We start from the raw sequence: 23,525 nt of genomic DNA, 5'->3' as shown, positions 1-23,525 counted from the left end.
GTTATTTTTGAGAAATTTGAGTTCATACTTCTACTATTTAGGTGAATTACAGAGAAGCCTGCATCTATCATTTTACTATTATTAAATTGCTCTTCATTATAATATTCACACTCAATAATTGGAAAAGGATCTACAACTATCAGGTTTGCATCATACAGCTTAGGTTCTGAAATGTCATAGTCATACATTTGTGCTGTTTGTTGTATTTAAATATAAAAAATAAAATTTGAAAGAATTTAATAAACCCATGATATTAATGTAAATCATGTCACTGTTTGTTGTGCATCCTGTATTTATCCACTATTTACTTGTCCAGTTGCTCTAAGGATCTAATCCATAGACCTCTGGCCTTTTCAGGAGCATCCTTTGTTTTAATGTAAACTTTACAATTCATCGTCCATGTAGCCTGAATTTTATTTTGTTTCTTTAATGTTCTGGCTTTTTTTTTTTGCAATTTCTGCATTCTTTTTTGTGAGATGTTCATTTATATAGACACTTGTACCTTTCAAATTTTTTCCCTGTTTAAGCAGATCAATCTTATGTTTTCTATTAGTGAACCGAATAACTATTGGTAATGGTACTTTCTTTCCTCTTTGGTTTTTAACTGGTAGAGTATGACAAACTTCAATGTTGTCCTTTTCAACGTCAATGTCTTTACTTTGCAGGAATGCAATGACCTGCTCCTCAGTTGTAGCTTCATGTTCAGAGTTAGTGTCAGACCTACTTCCTCTCACAGCTTGGGAGTAGCTTGATCTTATTTCCAGTCCTGTTATCAAGACATCGTTTATTCGAGAGTATTGTTCTAGGTCTGCTACTCTGTTTTCCAAAAAGTCAATTTTCTTTGCTTGTTCCGCAGTTTGCATTTTTAGCTGCTTGATCTCAGTTAGCAAGTCTGTTATAATTGACTGTTGCTTTGTCAGTGTCGCCAACTCACCAGACATCATATTCATGGCGTCCTTTAGTTCTTCCATATCTTTCTGCATTACCTTCAATGCCATCTTCATCCAATTTCTTAATCAAATCATCAAACCAGCCTCTGCCCCCTTCCAGTTTGCTTTGTTAGCCTCTCTCCTCCATCGTTAGCTGCTCCTCTCCTCTCGCCACCGGCTGTGAGGGTGACAGGCTAGCTGGTGTGATTTCTTGCTGTGCGGAGCTCTTGGTTGCTCGCAGTATTGTTACGCTGATGTCGAACACCCAAGATGAGCTCCAAGCACCACACCCAGTTTGGCTCGTTTGTGTTGTCTGACAAACATGAATCACCGATCTGCGTTCCACATCTCTACCTGCAGGCACAGCTTCAGGCCCAGTGGGCGCGGCTGCTCAGACCAACCCTCCAGTACTTCCTGATGCTAAAACCTGCAGTGATTTGGGGAGGTGGAAATGAAGTATAGTCAAAAAGTTGCTGACTTACAAAGAACTCAATGAACACCATATGATTAAGCTCATATGATGTTTCTTGCTGGATTCCTCTGTTATTCTGTCTGAACTCCCTGACCTGCTCTTCATACGATTCCCCTGTAAGGTTTCCACAGTGACTGTAGCAAACTCTGTTCTGCCACAGTCACTGTCTGCACTTGGGTCTTTCACAAACAGCAACATAAAACCGTCCGATAATTCTCTACAGTTACTAAGAAAATTGCAGTCTATGTCTGCAAGGGGATTGTCTAAGTATTTATTTAGTGAACGAATAATAATAATCCCAGGATGACACTAAATTTGATATCTTCCATATATTTTCAGAGTGTATACTAAAGCTGATCAATAAAACTGCTACCATTTTATCATTTTATTCTAAAACATAAAAATAAAATATGAAACCATACATTTTTACAACTGCACTATCTTCTCTGATGCATTATTAGAAAGCCATGTTTAAGATCCTTTGATTTAAAATTTATTAATTAAGCCAATAATAAAAAATAAAAAAATCTGAATTTTTATCTGCATACAGCATTTCTGGTCAATATAGTGTTTCAAATTGCAGCAGGTCTTTTTGTTTTCCATAAAAAAGTAGTTTACCCTTTGTTCAACCAGTCACTTGTGAGCCAAGTCAGACAATACACCTCCATCTGTCTTTGTTTTACAAAATCACCTTCAGATTATTACAAAAAATGTTTTATTTCATCTCTGAAAAATCTTTGTTGGTTTTAGCAGTCATGCATTTACATTATAATTGTAGCTTTTATTTACAAGGAAATAATCGCTGGCCCTTGTTAAGATAAGGTGAATGGTTAGATCTAACAGTCATGTGGCATATCTAAAATGCAAACAGTCATTCCTTTCAATCTCAACAGGCATATCAGATCCAGCTAAAAATAAACTCCTGCTAATACACCTTCTGCTACTTGAATTTACAATGTATATAATCACTTATAACACCTGAACTGATTGATTTTCATATTCCCACTGCTAGATTCTCACCAACAAGTTTCAATATATTTTTGTTGTCTTTCTGACGAGATATTTCGTCATGAAAACACAGTAATAATAATAATAATAATATTACAGGTAAATTAGTTCTTCTGGTCCCTTCTCCAGGCTTATAAACAATATACTGTCTCAGCAGAAGGAACGTCTGCATTATGAAATGCCATTTTTTATTGGACCTCATATTTTCTTTTGGAAAAAATATTAATACCATAACAACATCATCTCATTCTGGGGAATAAATAAAGTAATCATTCTCCTACGTTCTTTGGTCTAGTGTATTTTTTAAGCATTAAATTGAAGTACAATTCTAATCAGGATACCAAATGAATCACAGAGGAAAATAACGTCCCTGAAAATGTCAGAGTGTGTAGCTTGATGTGACAGTACATAGGACCTTTCTTAGAAAAACTATCCAGTGAAGCTGGAGAGATTCGGTTTTCTATACAACAAAAGACCATTTTGTTGTATAGAAAATCGGGGACCATTAAGAACTGCAGATATGGAGATTCAGTTGTTTTCAATATTGCAATAAAAAAAAATACTGATATTTTATCACAGGTCACTATCATTGTAATGTTATGTGATTGGAAATCAAAGCCATGCATGTTCAAAGTAGCTGTGATTTATGGCTCTGCCTGGGAAGACTAGTTATACAATCAATGATAGAGCATGAGGAACAGGCCGGTTCCTACTGTTACTTAATGTAGTTTTCCTCCTTGAGCTTGTTTTTTTTTTTTTTTTGTCAAAGTTTACAAGTCTTTTCTATAGATTATGCACCCTAGCATAAGTATTTCCATAACAGATGTTGAAAACCATGTTATCATTTTTTGTCCAGTTCACAATTAAGAAAAGCTTCATATTGGTATTACATAAAATGCCAAAAGAAGAGATTGAAATTTGTCATGTTACTTTACAAAATACTTTAAGTGTGAAAAAGTTATATTTTTACAAGGCACTGTAAAAAAAATGGTAGGACTTAAGTGGCAATAGATTAAATCTTACATTTCCATTACTAGTCCAGCATAAGGATTCAAATGAATATAATTTCACAATAACAAAGCATTTTTCATACAGCAGATACTATGAAGAGTTACATTAGCTAAAAGTAAAAATTCAGTGACTTGCAAAATATAAAGAAATTAATTATTAAATTCCTAATAGCTAACACTGAATCAGACTCAAATCTATGAAAAAATACATAATTGTATGATTGCCTAGAAGTTTAACTAGTTCTGCTGAACCACAACACCAAACAATCCCTCTGGATTTATCTGAATCTCAGGCGCTGACTCAGATCCGAGTCACCAAACAAGACTTCAGCTCATCCTTGTGCAAAATCACATAATGCTCATCTGACCCCGCGAAAATTATATTAACCAAACATTAGCAACAGCAGAAACTCTAAGAAGAAAACTAGAAAATTCCTGAAGAAATTTAACCGGGGCCTGCCAAAGTGTGCCCTTCAGTTGGAACCCAGCGTTCCGATGCTAATAATAATCATCAATGCTAAGCTGAGCTAAATTGTAGTCAATAACCTGTGAAGAGACAGAAGCATGTTGACTAAGCTGTACTTGTACAATTCATTATGTTAAAATGAATGCATAAGCAAAAATTTGCCAAAATGCTAATGTTAGCGTGAAGGCTATCAGTAGCATGTGGGGCATCACTTGCATGTTAACCGACATTGACTTCCTCCATTCCATCCATCCATTTTCTTTATACCCTTCGCAAAAAAACATAAAAAAGGCTTAATATTATTGTGCTGCCTATGGCAATGCACTGATGTGAGAGGAATATGCAGGCTTTTATTTTAAAACTTTCAGTAATCTTCATTTTGTGTAACAGTGGTTTGTTTAAACCAGTCACATAAAGCCCAAAAGAGCAATTACCTGATTTGAAAAATGTCAAGGCTTTTATTTTGAAATTTTCAGTAAGCTTCGTTTTAAATTGCCACACTAATCCAATGTGTAACAGTGGTTGGATTAATCCAGCTATATAATGGCCAAAACAGCAAGTAGTTCTAAATAGCAGCTCATCTCTCTTCTATATTAACTGAGAGTACCGCAATGTTGTAGTTCTAACCTTCCGTCATTGTAGTTCTAAAGAGAAGCATGGCTCTCTGCCAACTGTCAGCCAACTGTCTGCCAACTGTCATGTGAGGGAGAGACAGCGTTCTGTTTGAAGCAGTCACTTTTTCTGAAAAAAGTAGTCAGAACAACTGCTTCCCGTTCAGGATCCATAAGGTCGATCCAAAAACCGTTTGAAGCATACGAGGGGGCTATGTCGTCTCCGATCCTTCCGAGATTCATATCTGTAGCTCATTCACAATAATAGCAGCGATGAGAGAAAGATGGTGAGCGCTCAGCTCAGAAATTTTTCAGAAATGTCTGAAAATGAATGGCTGAGAGCCTACATTTTAAATTGCCACACTAATCCAATGTGTAACAGTGGTTTGGTTAATCCAGCTATATAATGGCCAAAACAGCAAGTAGAACTACAAATAGCATAAAGTAGAACTACTTGCTGTTTTGGCCATCTTGATAGAAAACCGTCAGTCGTAGAGAAATTTTGAAAACATTTTACGGGAGCAGGCATGCGTATCAATGTCATGACCGACTTTCATACCAATAGAGCAATTTTTGCAGCCATGAGAGCGATTTCAAAATTATTTTGGGGTCAAAAATACACTCCGTTTCTCACTCTAATGGAGCGGCAGTTGGTGTCAGTTACACTCTGCATTTCGGCAGTTGGAAATTTTGCTCATTTTTCGCTTTTTACGTCGTCATCGTAACTCTGATCCCCAATAAAAAATAATAGCTCACTTCCCGGGATTGAGCCACACATTTTGATACCACTTTTGTGGGTGAACAGCGGTACGAGCCGCATTAACGGTGACGGAAGAATAATAAATTATATTTATAACAACTAGAAAAATTGCTGTTCCTAGCGAAACAGCCGTGAGAATGCATGTTTGCAGAATGATTGATGGAGAAATGCAAGAAACATGAGAACAAAGAAAAAGAAGTAGAAAAAACCTGAGTAAAGCTACAGTCATACATTGTAGAAATCTTTTGCCAAGAAATGAAATTTAGCAAAGGCATAGCAGAATTCAGCAGAAGAAGGTGTGCAATCTGAATTATTTGAAAAAGTCAAAAGGTGAAACAGAGCTTAAGAAATAGTGTAATTAGCACAGGAAGTGGAAATTAGTACAAAACAAGAAATATTTGAAAAAGTGAAACATTGCAAAACAAATAGCATAAAGGAGAAAAGATGAACATTTTGATATATGAATTGCTAATTTTCATTTCATTTATTTATTTATTTCGAACAGACATTAAAAACAGTCAAAAAAGAACAAGAAAACAAAATAGAATGAGACAAACTTAAGAAATAAAATGTAAAACAAATTATTTTGTCCATGTGACATGCAATTTTATACTTTCTGTTCGAAAAGGAGCAGATACATCTTATAATATCCTGCCCCTTTCATACTTGTCAATGTATTATCAATTAACTTTCAGAACATCAACAAGAGACAACTTGTTTCCATTTTTCATTATGTTTAACTATGTACAATTATTTTAAGTACTATTTATATAATCATTTACATTATAAACTATTAAACATGTTATATAGCATATTTTGAAATGAGTTCTGCTTTAATCAATTTTTTTAATTGGTTTACATTTGTATTTTTTTTAATCACATCATTCAATCCATTCCAAACATTTACTCCACACACAGATAAACAAAAACTCTTCCTGGTTGTTCTAATATGTTGTTTTTTAAAATATCCTTCACCTCTTAAATCATAACCACCCTCTCTGTCACCAAACATTTCCTGTATATTGTGTGGAAGTTTTTGATTTCGAACCTTAAACATGAAATTTGCTAAAATTGATTTGCAGAAGACCTTTGCAGACAGTAAAACCAGTAGAAGCAGAAGGCATACAGAAAGGTAGACAAGCAGAATGCAAGCACACATATAGAAACAGAGCACATGAGAAAAATACATTGAAAGAATAGGAGGAGGTGTGACATGGCTGTACTCCAGAGGAGTTTGACAGAAAACAGAAAGAGCTGTAGCAATGATAGTAATAGTTCCTTAAAGTAGACATACATGGCTACATTTTAATGCATAAATTTCTCTACAGTGAAATATGTATGACCAGCATCATTTTGTTTTTCAAAAAGCATTAAAAGTTCAAAAACGGCAGTTATAAGAGTGGACACTCAAGCAACTGACAACAGTTAGAGCAGTGGTTCCCAAACTTTTTCTCCTGCGCCCCCCAGTGGTGTCCAAACATTTTCTGGGCCCCCCCTATGGATTACAAATGGCTGTCTGGTTGAACGACGTGTGGGAGGGGATGGGAGGGGGGAGAGAGGAGACTACTTGTCCTTGTCCCTGCCCTTGGGGGGGAAGGGGGTGATCGACTTGTGATCGATATATGAATTAGCACTATTAGTTGAAGATAGCAGAAGTAGTTAACGACCGAAAAATGTGTGCAGGATCTTAATACGTGAGAATGCAGTGATTCACTGATAATAGAGACATTCTATTGGGTCAGTCACTGCCCTTCTCTGTATGCTAAGGCATACAGAGAATACCTTAGCCTTAGCATTCTCTGTATGCTAAGAGTCTGCCTTAGCAAACTCTTATTGCTAAGGCAATAAGAGTTTTTAGTCGTCATCAGTGACGACTAAAAAAAAAAAATCTTAACTTAGTATTGGAATTATGCTAATCAGAGCAATATAAAAACACACACAGCAATGTCTTTATCTTTTTTTAATCTTTTTTTTTTTCAAAATCTCTTTCTCACTGTTTATTCAATGTCACATGCTGTTTTTATTTTAATTATGTAAAGCACTTTGAAATACCTTGCTGCTGAAATGTGCTATACAAATAAAATTTGATTGATTGATTGATTGATTGATTGATTGATTGATTGACAATAGTTGATTCAGCAAATAACAATAACAGCTGATAAACAGAAAAAGTAAACAACGAAAAAGACTAGAGCAATGTTACTGAAACCAATAAAACACCGTGAGGAAAATATGTTGTAGCTTACCGGCGGAACATATGTAAAATCCTCTGCAATGTCCTTCAAGGTGGAGAATTTCGTCAGCTTTCTCTGGGCAACATGTGTTGCCATTATCAACTTTATCACCAAAGCAACACAAAACGTCGCAAAATAGTATGGCAAGGGCGAGCTTCTGAGCGCCCCAAAAACATTAAATTCAGCGATACTGATTGTCCAAATGTTTCTAATTTTTTTCCCTAGCCACCATACAGGATTGGCTAGTTAGCTTCATTTCTGGGGCGCTAGTCAACAGCGGAAGTAAACTGACGGGAGTCTGTTGAGAAGTTTTCACCGTTGAATGAGAGTTAGTTAGAGGTAAGGTTATGTAAATAATGCAGATTACATTTAGGCACGGATTATTAAGGTAAATATGCAAATACATTATTTTAAAAAATCATGTTATAAATCGTTTTTTGGTTTCCCTCCTCCCCTCTTCTTCTTCACTTAAATGAGGGCGGCGCCCCAGCGCCCCCTATGGACCAGCCGCCATTAGGATTTGTGTACACACAATTAAAACAAGACCTAGCTCTTTAAATGAAGACATGCTGAGATGCAATAAGCACATATGCATGCTCGAACGGTACTCATTCTGTGGACAGTTTTGCCCTTTACATTCTAGATGCCCTTTTCAGACTGAAATACCAAGGTAGCATTTTCAAACAGAGCATCACAGACATTGATGGTTTAATGAGATACAGTGCAAGAATGCGACAAGAATAAAGATTATTAATGCTGTAGTTTTACTACACACAAGTAGGCATGGGGTGGTTTTTGTTAATGGGGAGCATGGATTTAAAAGCACTATAGTCTATGTTTGTCTTTAAAGGGATACATAGGAAGTGTGGACATGACCAAAATGTACTCACGCTGCAATGAGACACTGAGTAAAACTGTCAGTCAGAAATTAATGTGATCTTTTTATTTCATTATGAAAAAACAAAACATAAATCCAGCTGTTTAAAAGTTTTTCTGATATCCAAAACACAGGGTCCTAGCGAAGCACATCTGATCATTATTTGTTAAGTGATGTTTTAAAGCAAACTTGAAGATCCCACTGAGCAGTAGACATGATTTCAACTTGATAATACATGTGTCCCCATGTGCTACCCTGAGTTAGACCGACTCTCTTTATTTTGTCTAACTATAAGCCATATTTATTTATTCCGCACAATCAATAAGAACTACAAAGTTTATAAATCTAACAAAAATGCCTGAAAGCATAAACTGAAACTCAGAAATTTTCATTTGATTCATTATGAATGACCTAATTTTGTCTTGACTGCGTTTGTGCTATTGCTGTAATAACAGCAAGCTGAGAAAAATACAAATCTATGTCTTACTTTATGTGAGTGCAAAATACTCTAAGAACATGGATAAATATAAATAAATATTTCTATTCAGTAGAGACCGGATATGTTGCATGCACTGTATACAAAGACACCATTTTTATTTCACTGTATAAAAGCTAAATCAGATCAAACTTTTGATTCAAGTGAGCCAAAATTATCAACATTCATAATTGTCAAAGTAATGAGAGACAAATATGCCAAAAAATATATTTATTAATGTCTCCAAAATTAGAAGCTTATACATTTCTTTTGTATTTGGTTGTGTTACCATTGAACTGTCAGAGTGGTCAAATGTTTTGGATTTTCTTCCACAAGGTTCTCAATAGTTTGCTGGAGTTCTGACTTTTTCCTTCTGCCAGAACTGGTGGAACTGAGTCAGGTTTGTGCGCCTCCTCACTCTCAAATGCCATTTCAGATCTGCTCACAAATTCTCAAACAAATTGAGATCAGGGCTTCGTGATGACCATGTCAAAACATTGACTTTGTTGTTACCACTTTGGCTGTATGATTGGGGTCAGTGTCCATTTGGAAGACGTATTTGTGTTGAAGCTTTAACTTCCTGGCTGATGTCTGAATGTTGCTTCAATATTTCTGCATAATTTTCTTTACTTGTGATGTCTTGGTGACTGGCCTGTTATTGTAAACCATTCACACAAAGATTCACATGCTGAACACCGTAGCCACAGTCTGACAAAAGTGAGACTGCCACATACACTAGCGCCACCGGGCTCTCTGACCACCACCAGGTTAAATGTCTTGCCTAAGGACACAGCAACTGAGAGAGATGGAGATGGAACCGGCAACCTACCTGTTACAGGATGAACTCCTATCATCAGATGAAAGTCATTGTCCCTTTGTACATTTACAAATTGCAATCTGCTTTTGAAACAATGGCTTAATTCTCACTAAGTAGCCTTTCATCACACAATTTTGACCAAAACATGTATGATTGGGTTGCCAGGTGAGGGCCTGGGGTTGGCTTGGAGTTGCTAGGGAACAGAAATATGCAAAAAGTGAATTTTGCATAATACGTACTCTTTAAAATATACTCACAGGAGTGGCTCCAATTACTCAAAGTGACATCAACATAGGTTTTTCCTCATTCAAAGATATGATTTACAGTCATAGGAAAAACAACAACACACAGACATCACTGGCAGCAAGGATGAAAGTTATATCCTTTATCTTCTTGTGCTGCTGGTTCAATGGCTTGTTGCTCAGAAAACAGTCATATTGTTTCGCTGCTTCTTTTCTGAAATATTTTGTTCAATATTTCAAGTGAGACATAGCCTAAAAACACAGATTTGCTTTGATGTAAAAAAAAAATAATTTGAATAATTGCCTCCCACTAATCATAAATATTTGATTAGTAATTGATACATTATAGAAGACAATTTATGCAAATTCTTCCCCAATCTGTTTGAAGATACAAACTTCAAGACAGTCTTTTTAAAAATATTTTTATCTTGAGATCATGTGTCCATTTTCCCTTCACAAAGCCAACAGGCTGTGTTGTCTGTGTAAATCATATTTGCTCTTTTAACAAAACTTTTAACAATATTATGGCTATGAAATAATTTTTAGAAATTGTCAGTTTTCTGTAAGTTGGAGTTCTTTGAAGAATAAGTTCATAAAATATCATTTGGAAATGGCATTAAAATAAAACAATTATTACCCACCAAGTTTAAAGGTGCATCTGTTAAATTGGCACAACAAAACTTGACTTTCAGAGAAATCAATCAAGTGTTGACAAATGTGGCAAATATTTCCCCAGTGCATGTAGATGAGATGTATCTGTTGTTGAACAGTTCAGGTAAAAGAGCGAAACAAAAGAGAAACTACTTGATATGTCAATGTAACTTTTGCCAAAGAAAATCAGAAACCTCAGCGTACTATAAGACTGGACAGACGTGTACAGCAACATAACAACTAAAAGCACATATAATCTGACAAAAGAGATTTGCCTATTAAACATTTAGAGTAGCTCTGTTCTTCACCAGGAATAAAGACACAATCCATTAATTTAATCTGCATCTATTTTTTTCTTAAGATATATAAATGGTGACAAGTTATTAGTGTCTGTTGTTTACTATTTCAGTAAAAGCTTTGTTAGACATTTTGCACACAGGTATTGGACTGTGTTTACAAGCTGTTTACTGTATTTTTAATCTCTCAGGGTCTCTTCAAGTATGTTTGTATGCTTCTTCCCTATTATTATTTTTATTGTTGTCTTATGAATCTCTTCAAGCATTTACTGCCTTCTTGAACCCCAGCCAACCTTCATGTCTTCCCTGACTTCCTCAGCCAAAACAACTTCCCAGCTCTGACAAAATCAAGCCAGACTTGCCTCCACTAACCCGAGATGTCATATATTTTACTGGATTCTACCAAAAGGCCCTCTGATTTTTAGACCATGTTTGCATCCTGGTCCTCTAATTTGAGTGGGTTCTGCTGTCCTGGACATGCAGGTACCACGAGCCGCCTCTGCTTCGGTTCCATTTTCATTCTGGCCACCAGCCATCTGTTCAATCCGTAGAGGTTTCTCCATTTCACCACTCCAACCTGCGTCCTGAAAGAGTCCCAAAGGGATCTTTCCTCAGCCAGACTGGTCTACAGCTGAATTGTGAATTGTTTTTGCCTGTTGCGTCTACGCACTGGCTTCTGACTGGTGTAGCCTATTTTCTTCCCCCTTATCTTTAGTTGTTCAGTGGTTTGGACATCATTATAATTAAGCTATGTGACATTAGGTTGTGCAGGCACTAATATGACAAGTTGAGAAGACCTCTCATGTCTTGCATGAACTCATGAGAAATGAGTTGCAAGCATTCCTCGGGGGTTATTTTGATTTCTTCTTTCAAACATTGTCTTCAAATACACTCCGAGCTTCAATTCTTTCTATGATTATCATCTTTCCACTACATTTTTAAATAGAGGTGATCGACCAGGTGATTATCCAGACAGTTGTTGTAGTTTTATCGTCTTTCTCTGAAACCATCTGCGAGTGTGTGTAGAATCAAGTTTACTTCTTTAAAAAAAAAAAACACTGCCAATTCATCTTCAAATTGTTGTCAAGAATCAGGATTGTGAAATTCTATCCATAGAGCTACATTTTGGCCTTGTTTGACCATAGGGAGTAATATTTAATTGACACACACCTTAAGCAGGATGCATTGTACTTTTCCTTCTTCTTTCTTCTTCAGTGCATTACTTGTAGTTTAAATGGATAAACTCCCTCTGCCAATCCAGACTTGCAGTTTTCTGATAGGTCCTTAACTGTCAGATTATTCTTTTGAATCCATTAACAGAACTCCTATGAAATGTACCTTATCTTGTCCAGATTTTCTATTCACCACCGGTTTGAGCTTATTGAAGTGTAAAAAAGTTTGCAGATATGTCTGTACTCATGTTATTGGCATGTTTTGCAAAAGCAGAGTTGTTAAAACCCCTGCTTGGTGGTGCAGTTGATACCTGCTTGCATTGCATCAATGAGGTACTAGATTTCAGACCGTAGGTTGCAGAAATTCAGAGTTCTTTGCTAGTGTCCATCGTCACATGGTTCTAGTGTGATGCATTAAAAATCTTATGTCAACTAGCATATAAAGGAGGCATGGATACTGACATATTTTAGTGCTCTTCTTGATTTCCCATGCCTTTTAGTAGCTTTTCTGATCAATATTCTTTACCTGGGTCATTTCACTTTTGAGCTTATATTTTATGGACTCACTGGTTTTGATTTCTTTGTTTGAGCTCATTGCATTAGTTGGGTTATAACCAATGCCTGGTGTACATTTCATGTCAACAGGTCTGTGTACCAGTTACATTTTGTTTTCAGGTTTATTTCCACATACTCCCTATGAGCCTTTAATAAGCTTCTCATCTCGACGCTGGAAGTTTCAATATGTTGTGCTCTAAAATAGTTAATTATTTTTCTGTTTCCAGTGTGGAACCAATTTTAAGTACTGTTATTAGTGGAAATTCCAGTTAAGCATTTTTTTTGCATTGCATTGCAGATTTATTTCTTAAGTCCAGTTGACAGAAATCCACTTTAGTTGATGTCTTATTTTGGTAGCCTATGTTCTCAGATGTCAGAGATCTGGTCTGCTCCTGGAACAATCTTAAGTCTTTACCTGCATCTTATAAACCTCAGTGTGTATTTTTGTTCCCTCTTCCTCTTCTCTTTACTTTATGTCACTTCTTTTCTTCTCGGTTACTCTGTCTGACTTGCAAGTTGACTGTTTCTGTTTTGTCTGCCTTTGTTTCAGTGTGTATTCATGCTTATATTTATCTTGTCCGAATCTTGCAGCTGTTAGGTCAGAAACACTTAGCTCTATGTAGGTTTGAACAGTTTTTTCACCTCATATTCAGTTTCCTAATGCACCAACAATTTGTAAAACAGGAAGACCTGTTTTATCTCTGATTTCACTCTAATCATCAGGCATAAGGTAAATAATGCCCTGAAAATGGATCACATCAGTAAACCATGCTGACAATCCTTTCATGTTAATTCCACGTTTGGAATTAACTATAAGATTTTGTAATCCTTATAGTTAACAGTTTAAAACTAAACTGTTAGTGAATTATTAACATTTTATTTCTAGAAGATATAACATTGGGGCATAAAACGTTTATAGAATCATATCAGCAGTTTGCCATGATACTCTTTAATGTCTGCTGACTAAAAAAAATGAATAAAATATGAACAGGAATGCTTAAAGTCTTTATTAATTTTTTTATGGATGGCTATTTTATGAAAATAAACCACATAATTTTCCACATAACATAAATATTGTCCAGCATTAAAGCTCTTCAGATTGTAACACTGGACAGACTTACCATGGCTAAAATTATCTGAGAAATGCTTGAATAAATTAGAAATGCCTTTTACAAACTTCTTTGCTTTGAAAAACGGAAGCTGATAGACAAACTGAGTATTTTTTCTATCTAATGAAGCTTTTTAGTATTCAGGTTATAACTGCTTCTGGGTTATTTGGGATACAGCAAAACTGATAACAATGATATATATGTTTTACTTGAATATACTTCTCTCTTGGGGGCTGATATGTGCAGCTGCAGCTGATTGTTTAATGAACCAAGACTCAGCAAGCATGTGACGTGCGTGATACAAAACACAGAAGGCACCTAACTAGAACTATATGTTGCCATATGTTTATAAAAGGTGTTAGTTTAGCATCCCAGGTGACCACCACTGATGTTTAAGTTCATAACTGAGGCTGACTGTAACGCTGCTGTTCCAGTTTGAGAAATGTAAAGGTCATTTTGGTATTAATCAGTCAAAGCTTAAGCAATGCATTGTATCTTCTAAATATTTATAACAGATAAAAACATTTGTAGAGAAGAGATGTCTAATCTCTGATAGAAAAAAAAAAGAAAAATCCCAACTTGGTTTTCATGTTTGCATAGTGTGCACACAACAGACTGATTTCACTCATGCAAACATTGCCTGTAAAGTATGTTTAAAATCTCACATTAGTACAAGTACCACTATTTACTCTTTAAATCTTTTATTGAATACCAGGGAAAACTGTGTTTATGATGTTCTCTGAATACTAAAGGTTAAGTGCCAAATGACATGTAGTTGCACTGACTGGCCACCCACCCAGGTTTTTTTTAACCACTCAGCACAACGTTTTTTTTTGTTGTTTTTTTTTTTTTCAGAGGCAGCCCTCATCAGCCTAAAAATAAAAGTTTGTTATTACAGGCTGTCAAAAGCTACTGCCTGATTTTAATTACACATGAATCCACACACACATACAGGCTATTGCTAAAGTGGGTGCAGTTGGTATATAAAAATGACAGAGCGTCAAGGGAAAATATTATATTTTGATTTTTTTTTTCTTATTTTACAGCACATTAATAATAACTTTAAGTACTGGCTTCATATTCTTACCTTTGGCAACACATGCCACATCCAATCAAGGTAATCTAAAATAACACAAATCCTATATTTCTTCCCCGTCTAGATGAGTAAATACTTTGGAAGTAAGTGCAAGATTGCCTCTATAAAATAAAATAAAATAAAAAATCTGAATCCTTTGCTCAACCCTTGTGCATACGAGGACTGAGGCAAACGTAGAGGACTATGGCAAATGATACAAGTTTTACGTGTGTGGGAGACTGCAAGTAATTACATGTGCTAAATGAACATTTAATTGAAAGAATGACCATCTATTAAGGGCTTGTGTTAAATCATTTTGGGTAACAAAGAAGAAAAAAACAAACTGATTTTGTTTTGTAAAGATGCTTGTGGTTGTGTATAAACTCATCTTTTGAAATAAACTTTCCATAGGAGTCGAGGTAAATGTGGTTCTATTAACTCTGTAGCATTTTTTTTTAATTTAATTTCTCAAGAAAGTTTTATCATCATTAAAATCTGTGTCTTTCAAAGTTTAAATATTTTGTCCTTGTGCCACCTTAATATTTTTCATAGTAAGTTTTCTCTGGGGGATCAACACAAAGCAGTGCATGATTGTAAATCAGAATAAAAAATGTTTTTCTACAAATAAATATCTCAAAAGTGTGCCATTTATATGTATTCAGCCTCTTTGCTGTGATAACTCAAAACAAAAATCAAGTGCAATGATTGACTTCAGAAGTCACTAAATCACCAGTTTAGTAGTGGTGATTTTATTTCCATATTAATTAATGCAGCTGGTTTGTGAAGTTTTTTTAGAGAACATTAATGAATAAGCAGCAGCACAAGGACAAGTTTAAAGATTAGCAATGTTATTTGCTTGCAATAATACGATATTGCAAACAAAGGTTATGACGTCTCAAAAACCATCATTTGAAAGTGGAAAGAGTGGCACAAGCGCAAACATACTGTAACGTGGCTGTACAAAAATATTTAGTGATGAATAAACATAGAAACAGCCAGGATGATGATGATAACTCTGGAGGTGCAGTGGAATCAAACATGTGGAAGAACGACGGCACCAAAAAATCTAACATTAAATCTGCTGATCTGTGAATTCCAATGCCCTTCTTTATCAGGGACAGGAAAGCTGGTCAAGATAGATGGGAAGTTGGATGAGATTGAATATAGAGCACTACTGGAAGAAAAACAACCTAAGATTAAGAGAAAGGCTCACCTTTTTGAAGGAAAACAACTTTGGACATACAGCCAGAAGGCCAATGGAACAATTCTCATCAAAGCATGTCGATGTCTTAGGCCAGTCAAGGTCCAAATCTAAATCTTTGGTAAGACTTTATAATTGGTCTTCGAAAACATCCATCCAGTCTGTCTGAGCTTGAGGTAGTTTGCAAAGATGAATGTTCAGAATTCCCAGCGTCTATGTCGAAAGCTGATAAAACTTTAAAAAAGCAAAAGTAGTTCTTAACAGTATAATATCTTAAAAAGTTTTTTCTTTCTTAAAAGGGAGGTGTTAAAGAAAATTTAACCAACTACAAATATGTTCCTGCCAATGTCAGATGCTGATTACAACCCTCCAGATAAGTGGTGTGAAGTACTGCAGGTCCTGATGTGAAGCTGTAGACTATTGTTAATGACGGTGCCTAAACAATCATACAGAGGTTCATGAAATAATACCATATGTTATTGTGCTGTATCAAGCACACATTTTCCAGCAGCAAAACTCTTTACAATTGTAGACCACATTTGGATTCATCAGTGACGACATAGCCCCATTCAAGTGAAATGATTAATGCTAATCAAATTCTTTAGTGGAAATTTGGGGTGTTTGCAATCAAGTAAATGTTATATATTTAAGTGATGTGCTGTTTGTCTTACATGGGAAGCCTATAGAGCAGAACTCAGTGAGCAAACTCAAAAAATGAACTCTTCAGTGCCATTATGGTACAGTTTAATGTAAAGTTTGTAGTTGCAGAAAAAAAATACAGATATCCTCTAAAGGCACTGGAAAAAAAAAGAAAAAAAAAAGACTGAGAATATGCAAAATAAAAACATTTTTGCTTAATTGTTAACATTATCCAGACTGTTCCTGTTTGTTTTTTTTTCAGGATTATTCCACATGTACACTTTTGTTTTCATTCTAGCTCAGTAAACTTCAAAACAGTCAGTTTGTAAAAATGAAAATGTGGCCTTAAAAATTAAAAGTAATGAAAAATTAAATCATGGATACAAATTAGTAAATGGAATTATTTTGTCTTGATGTTTCTATTGTGTTAGTGTTACATTGATAAAAAAAATGCTTAGTACACACAACAAAAATAACTGATTCGAGAAATCTTTATACATACAGAATTTACTCACATTTAACACAGGCACATTGATAAAAAATTATACCAGAACAACTTTGTTAAGCAAAATTAAGCCATATGTGTTAAAGATAACTGACATTTAAAGGGCTTACAGGGATCTGGGATGAAGTCATAAAGACTCTCACAGAGGGGATATATACTGAGGAGAAATATTTTTTTATTCCACAAAACTGGTTAGAGAATTATTACTATCATGTTTTTGACTAAGGAGAGAAAAAAAACACCCAAACTGTTCTCAGCAACAATTCGGAAAGCCAGGTTCTCTGATGTAAGGTCTGTTGGTTTTATCAATATGTATACACTTTATACATATATGTGTGAATGAACTAAAGGTTGAAGTAGTTGACAGCTCTAACTTTAGTCTCTGCCACCAATTAAACATATTTGGGACTTTTTAAAGTGAGAATCATGTCAGGAACCTCAAGTTCACTAAAATCTTTCTTCCCTATCCGTTATGGTTGTGTCCAAATGCCTGAATAACTGGACTGACAGAACAAAAAACCCCCAATAATGTTAATGCTGGACCTTACTAAGGATGCACCATGCAGCTACTTTGTCCGAACTAATAAAGATTCCCTCATCTACGTACTCCATCCTGACACAGTAGTGAACCTTGAATTCCCCACCCTTTATGTAAAAACAAACACAACATTCAGAAACTCATCAAAAGCTAAGATGTAGACAACACTTTAGTATTTCAAGTTTAAACCAATGTAAGATAATCTTTTAGAAAATCTTACACTGCAACATACGAAGCACAGTAACAGCAGCTTCATTGTTGAGGTTATATTTGCAAATCTGAATTCTAAAAGTTTTTTTTTGTCCCAAGGACTCTAACTAAACCTGTATTCCGTCAGCCTTTTGTTTACAGCTATAAGATAAATGGCCCTTGTCACTTTGTTGCACAGAGATTGGAGAAAATAAGGTTAGTGTGTCTCAGAGAAATATTGACACAACCCAACCCCTTAACGTCACTCTGTGCAAATAACATTTTTACTATCAAGGATCTGGAGCTGAATCACTTAAAACTTTTACAGAACACTACCAACATTATTTAATTCAACCAAATACTGCAATAATTACAAATACTGCATTTTAGATATTTTGATGTGTGCTAAAACTAAATTTTAAAAAATAACTCATTTTACTCACTTTGGCACTGCTATTACTGTTTCTGTTGTGTTTTTAAATCTTCCTCCAACACACTACTGTAACTGTCTCTGATGAGTTGTGTCAATTTTGTTGACACGGGTACAAACTAATTATGAAAATCTGAATAATACTTTTTTTCTCCTGCTGATGAATACCGAAGTACGTTACATCATTAATCAAGTATTTTGTCAATAATGGCAGCCTTGATAATCTTCCCTATCTTCAGTAGGCGCCTCAGTACAAACTGAATCTGTAAGATGGTGGCCATAGGAGGGTACGATCGATCTGTTGATTGCGTTAACAGCGACAAACACTCTCCTCATTTGATTTTCTCTGGGCTCCATGCCATCCGTTGCTTGAAAAACATGTTCTGTATCTATCTGCGTATGTGCTTCTGTTATTGCTCAGCGGTAGTAGAGTTGGCATACGCCTTTCCCCCCTTTCACACATAGATGAACGCATGCATGCACACGCACACACACACTTTCTGTCCCTCAGTTTACCCCCTGCCTCTCACATAACAAGATGAACATTTTCGCTTTCTCTCCTTACTAAGAATCCCTTCCATTCCGCTTCCCTCTAATCCCTCCATGCAAGTGACTCACATTACACCATTCTTCAGTTTAATGCACTTTAATAGCATTAATATCTGTGTTTGCCTCTTCAGCTGCAATAAACACTTCTTTCCAGTTTAAGAAAGCTGCTTAAGAGCAATTGACATATCTTGTGTACCAAAACAGAAACGCACCTCGGGTGAAAAGCAGAATAACTCATTGTAAAAAGAGTAATCTGCTCTTTCTGTACAATGGCACCCACCCACCACAGCATGGCACATAGTGTACAGTAAACAGACACGGAGGGAGATTGGACAAGGAGCAGTCAGCTCCCTGTTGTCCTTCCTACTCACTCTCGATGTGTGGAGGAGGCCTGCAGAAACAGGAAGAACACAAGTCCTTGCCACCTTCTGTGCCACCCGTGTTGCTGCGGCAGTGACAGCCAAGGTCAGCTCAGGAATGACAGAGGGTTTTTGCATGGAGATAAGGCTCTCACAAACATCCAAGCCACAGTGCCACTTTTTGAAGGAAAGAGAATCCTGCACCTGAATTATTCATAGGGGTCTCCCCCACCCTAAATAACAGCCGGCAAGCATTGTTTGACATCCCGAATGAATAATTAAGGACTGACCTTTTGTTCGCATTAGAGGTGATGGTCTGAGCCGCTAGACTTTGTGGAAGAGGCTAGTGGATGATGTGCCGTGTACAAGAAATATGAATTCTTTGCAATGAAATCAGCCCGACTCTTGTGCACAAACAATGACGCTAAAAAAAGAAAGACACCATATCCCTGTGGAATGCATTAAAATAAGACACGATGAAATCTCTGCTGATTGCACCGAAAGAACTGCCTGAAGTGTCTCTTTTTCACTACTTGCATGTTCTTCTGAGAGTCTTACTGTACTTTGTTCATGATACATCAGAGGCATTGTGATTAGACATTTAAAAAACTGCATGTACCAGAAAGGATGTTAAGGGGAAAAAAAATACAATCCCAGGTACAGATTGTCAAAGTTCTACTCAAACAGGTTCCTATAAAAATACGCTGTATTCAGAATTAGAAGTTGATGGTAATATGAGATTGAATGATTTTTTTGTCATTGTCATACATTTTATCCAAGGTCTGGTCATGGTGGTAGCAAGTCTAGGAGAGAAACCAGCAACTTTCTGTTCCTTTTTCTAGGCAACTTCAAAGTGAACAAAAAGTGATACGGCACAGTCTGTCCAGCAAGTTCTCAGTCGGTACCAGTGTCTCCTCCCAATAGGACATGCCCTGAGAACCTCCAGAGATTGGGAGCAGAGATCAGATGCCTGAACCACCTAAACTAATTCCTTTCGACGCAGAGGAACAGTGGCCCTACTCTCAGCTTCTCCTGAAAGGGAAAGTTCCTCAACTTATCTCAACAGCTTAGCTCAGCCAACCAATGGAGGGAGTTCATTTGAGGAGCTTATATTCAGCATCTCTTTATTCTGGTCACAGTCCATATTTCATGGCAATAAGTGAGGCTTGGAAAGTGGATCAACTAATGAATCAAGAAACCCACTTTTGACTAAGCTCTTTCTTAACCATAATAATGGCAGAGGAAATCACCATCCATCTGTACATTCTCTCTTTGTTCTATTCATCAACAAATTAAAGATACTAGAATTTCTCCACTTGAGTCATGAAACCAGAGCACAACTTGAGATCCTGTCCATGAACACCTCAAACAGCAGCAGCAGCAGTCTTGATGAAGGTCAGTGAAGTGTGGAGAGAAGCTTGACATTGTGCTTGCAAGTCTTTCTTTGGATATTCAAGACTGTACCTTAAAATCCGTATGACGTACTCCAGAAACACAACCTTGGAAATACTTTGAGGTTTACAGTCATAACGTTTTCCCAGATCTACATAACATTTGTAGAAAAAGTCAAGCAAACTCCCATGATCAATTCTGCGGTGAAAGATGTGGTTCACTGTTCCTGAGTCAGGAAAAATGCCACACTGCTCCTCATGAATACAAGTTTGGTCCTTTGGTCTGAGCCTACTTTGTAACATCCTGGAGTAACCTTTCCCAGGGAGAGTTGTTTTAATAATGTCACTTATTGCATTTAAACTTTATAGCATTTGGTGAAGACTTTACAAAATCTTCTCCAAAATGCCAACCAATAAAACAAACAAATAAAACAGTCGTTCCTCATAAGTTCTACTTAAGAACAGCTCATCACAACTCTGAAAACTGAATGCTTTTTGCCCCTGACCCATAAACATTGTTCAAACTAGTTTAAATTTAACATCAACTAATGAGATGTTTACATGCTAGTCTGCTATAATTACACTCTCTTATTAAAATCCATTGTTGTCAAATATTTTGAACTGCAAAGACCCACTATTACTTTAATTCTGCACAGCATTCTGCTTCCACACAGATGGCATATGTGCAAGCTTAACACTTTCCATTTCGGTTTTATTACAGCTTCACTGGCCTACAGTAAAAATATTGATTTAATTCCAAATGATGCTACTTTTGTTTATAGTGTAAGCAGCTCTTCCCAGCTTTTCCAGATAACAGACGGGTAAACACATCTTTGTAAAGAACAGCCTCTGTGGTCTCACCGGGTCTTAACATGCTTTTATCTCTATGTTTATCTCATATCTTTTTCAACCATTAGCAGCTATAGCACTGCTGGCAAAAACTTGTCACCATGTTATGAGATAAATGTCTACATCAGTCTGCTTCAAAGTGCTCAACTAAAATGTGGCCTTTAAATTAAGAAAAATTGTGAATAATTTAGGTGGTTTTTATTTAAACTAGCTGTTGCTTTGTGTCCGGTGTCCCGTGGGACATGCCCAGAAATAGGAACACCTTTCTAGTATCTGAGACAAATTTAGAGACTTTTCTGATGTTAATGGGACTTTTCATTATTACTTTTTCAATTGAACAGCACCTCCCTCATATCAACAATATCTTGCTGTCTATATGCACAAAGGTCCTTCACAGCTGCGCTCACAGCAATCTGCATCCAGATTGTAAATTCATCATCTACCTATTTCAAGAACTTGCAATGACTGCTGCGTCTGTTGTTGCCACACTCTAATATTGACGTCAGCAGAGTATACAGACACCATGATAAAAAAAGGAAGCTTACAAATTGAATGAACTTGTAGAATACAATATCCATCCAATTTGTTCTAAGGACTTATCCAAACAAACTAAACTAGTTTGTATTGTGATCTACATGTGCAGAAACTAGTAAAAAAATGCCTGCTCTCGCTTTTTGTTCTAGAAAAAATAACTGAAGCAGTTTTTATGGATTATTTTATGTCTTATCTGATTATGCCCCAACTTACCTTTAAACTTGAAATGTGAGATTTGGGGAAATGGTAAACACTATTACAGAAATAACACAGTAGCTAAAGTAGCCAAGCAATCCTTTAGCTATGTTCAGGATCTTCTTCTTTTAAGTTCTGTAGTAAATTTGATCAATTGTAATTGTTACTACAGATGTAGTACAGCAGTGTTGGCATTCGACAAGCAAGTACAGACTGTTATCTGAATTGAATGAGTTTTTTTTTTTTTTTAAATATCTGTTTTAAAATAGCTGGGATGTGTAACCAGGGCCGAAAGCTGTCTGGTGAGGTTTGCCTTGAGCACCAACTGCCTAATCACCTTTTTCTTCTTTAGCTTTGTGACACATCAGCTGATTGTTGACTTCAGACGGCTCCCTTAATTGCTTTGCCATGAGATCTAGCTCTCCTTCTGTCTCTGTGTGAGAGTGCATGTGTTTTGGGAGGTTTGAGAATAAGAAAAACAATGAACTAGAACAACTAGGGCAGACACTAGTTGACACTAGGATTGCTAATATTGATTACATTCACCTTATTCTGATGCTTTGTTTGAATTATGTGCACATTCTCCAGGCTAGCGTTGTTGAAGATTAACAAAGGGTCTCTCACGAGGCAAATGTAGATTAAAACAAGTACAAATATTATGCGTTTCACAGTTTGAATATGATAATGTAATCTTAGAAAATTAATTGTTCAAAGACTGACAATGGACTCTAATACCTGCATATTTATCTGCCTCATCAATTCCAAAACTTCGACCTATACAACTCCACTGAATCTTCTCTTTTTGGTCACTTTTGGTGATCCAAAGCTCAGAGAAAGGAGCAGGGCTGGGAACTGTGAAATTCACAGAGTTTATTTGTCATATTGAATGTGTCTAGGGTTTCTTTTACTCTCTGATATACTCTCTCCTACATCATCATTCGCAGTTATATACACATGGAAAATTATGTAAACTAGATGGTAACGTTATTAAAGAATTCTCATGACTTTTAAGAAAATACTGCTTTATACAGGTTCCCCAGTGCATCCCATAGCAAACACAGAGAGAATGATAGTTTACCACTAATGCACACAATCGGTCAGTTAATGTGACTGTGGTTAGAAAAACTCCAGCACCCAGAAAGGCCATTCAGTGACAGAACACAATAACTCAAAGAAAGGCCTCTCCTGAGATCATGTTTCTGTGGGGTGCTCACAATCAAAGCTTATTCAAAACAGTAATAAACTTGACAATTAAAGACAACATGGTGAAGCTCCTTGGTTAACACCTAGAAGCAGCTGTTAAACACAATTAGCTTCCCTCTTGTCTCATGACTCTGACCTGTTTCATACCGAAATTGATTTAGTCTAGTCTTCAGGCTAAATGTCT

The 23,525-nt window shown here is 36.2% G+C and overlaps 1 protein-coding gene across 2 annotated transcripts in view; it reads right to left on the bottom strand.

Annotated features, from left to right (window-relative positions):
* chst8 (carbohydrate (N-acetylgalactosamine 4-0) sulfotransferase 8) overlaps nucleotides 1–23,525 on the bottom strand; it is a 180,724-nt gene that overhangs the window by 149,897 nt on the left and 7,302 nt on the right. Inside the window, exon 1 of one of the 2 annotated variants that reach the window (XM_081605386.1) lies at nucleotides 7,503–7,929. The exons of the other annotated variant lie outside the window; for it this stretch is intronic. Within the exon in view, the coding sequence (XP_081461512.1) occupies nucleotides 7,503–7,513 (11 nt within the window). The 5' untranslated portion in view covers nucleotides 7,514–7,929. Of the gene's footprint in view, nucleotides 1–7,502; nucleotides 7,930–23,525 lie in introns of those variants that run through there. 2 annotated transcript variants of the gene reach the window in all.

This window comes from Poecilia reticulata, chromosome 3 (genome assembly GCF_904066995.2).
Source record: "Poecilia reticulata chromosome 3, P_reticulata-male-v2, whole genome shotgun sequence".
NCBI classification, from domain to species: Eukaryota; Metazoa; Chordata; class Actinopteri; order Cyprinodontiformes; family Poeciliidae; genus Poecilia; species Poecilia reticulata.
This window is presented reverse-complemented; position numbering and strand designations above follow the sequence as displayed.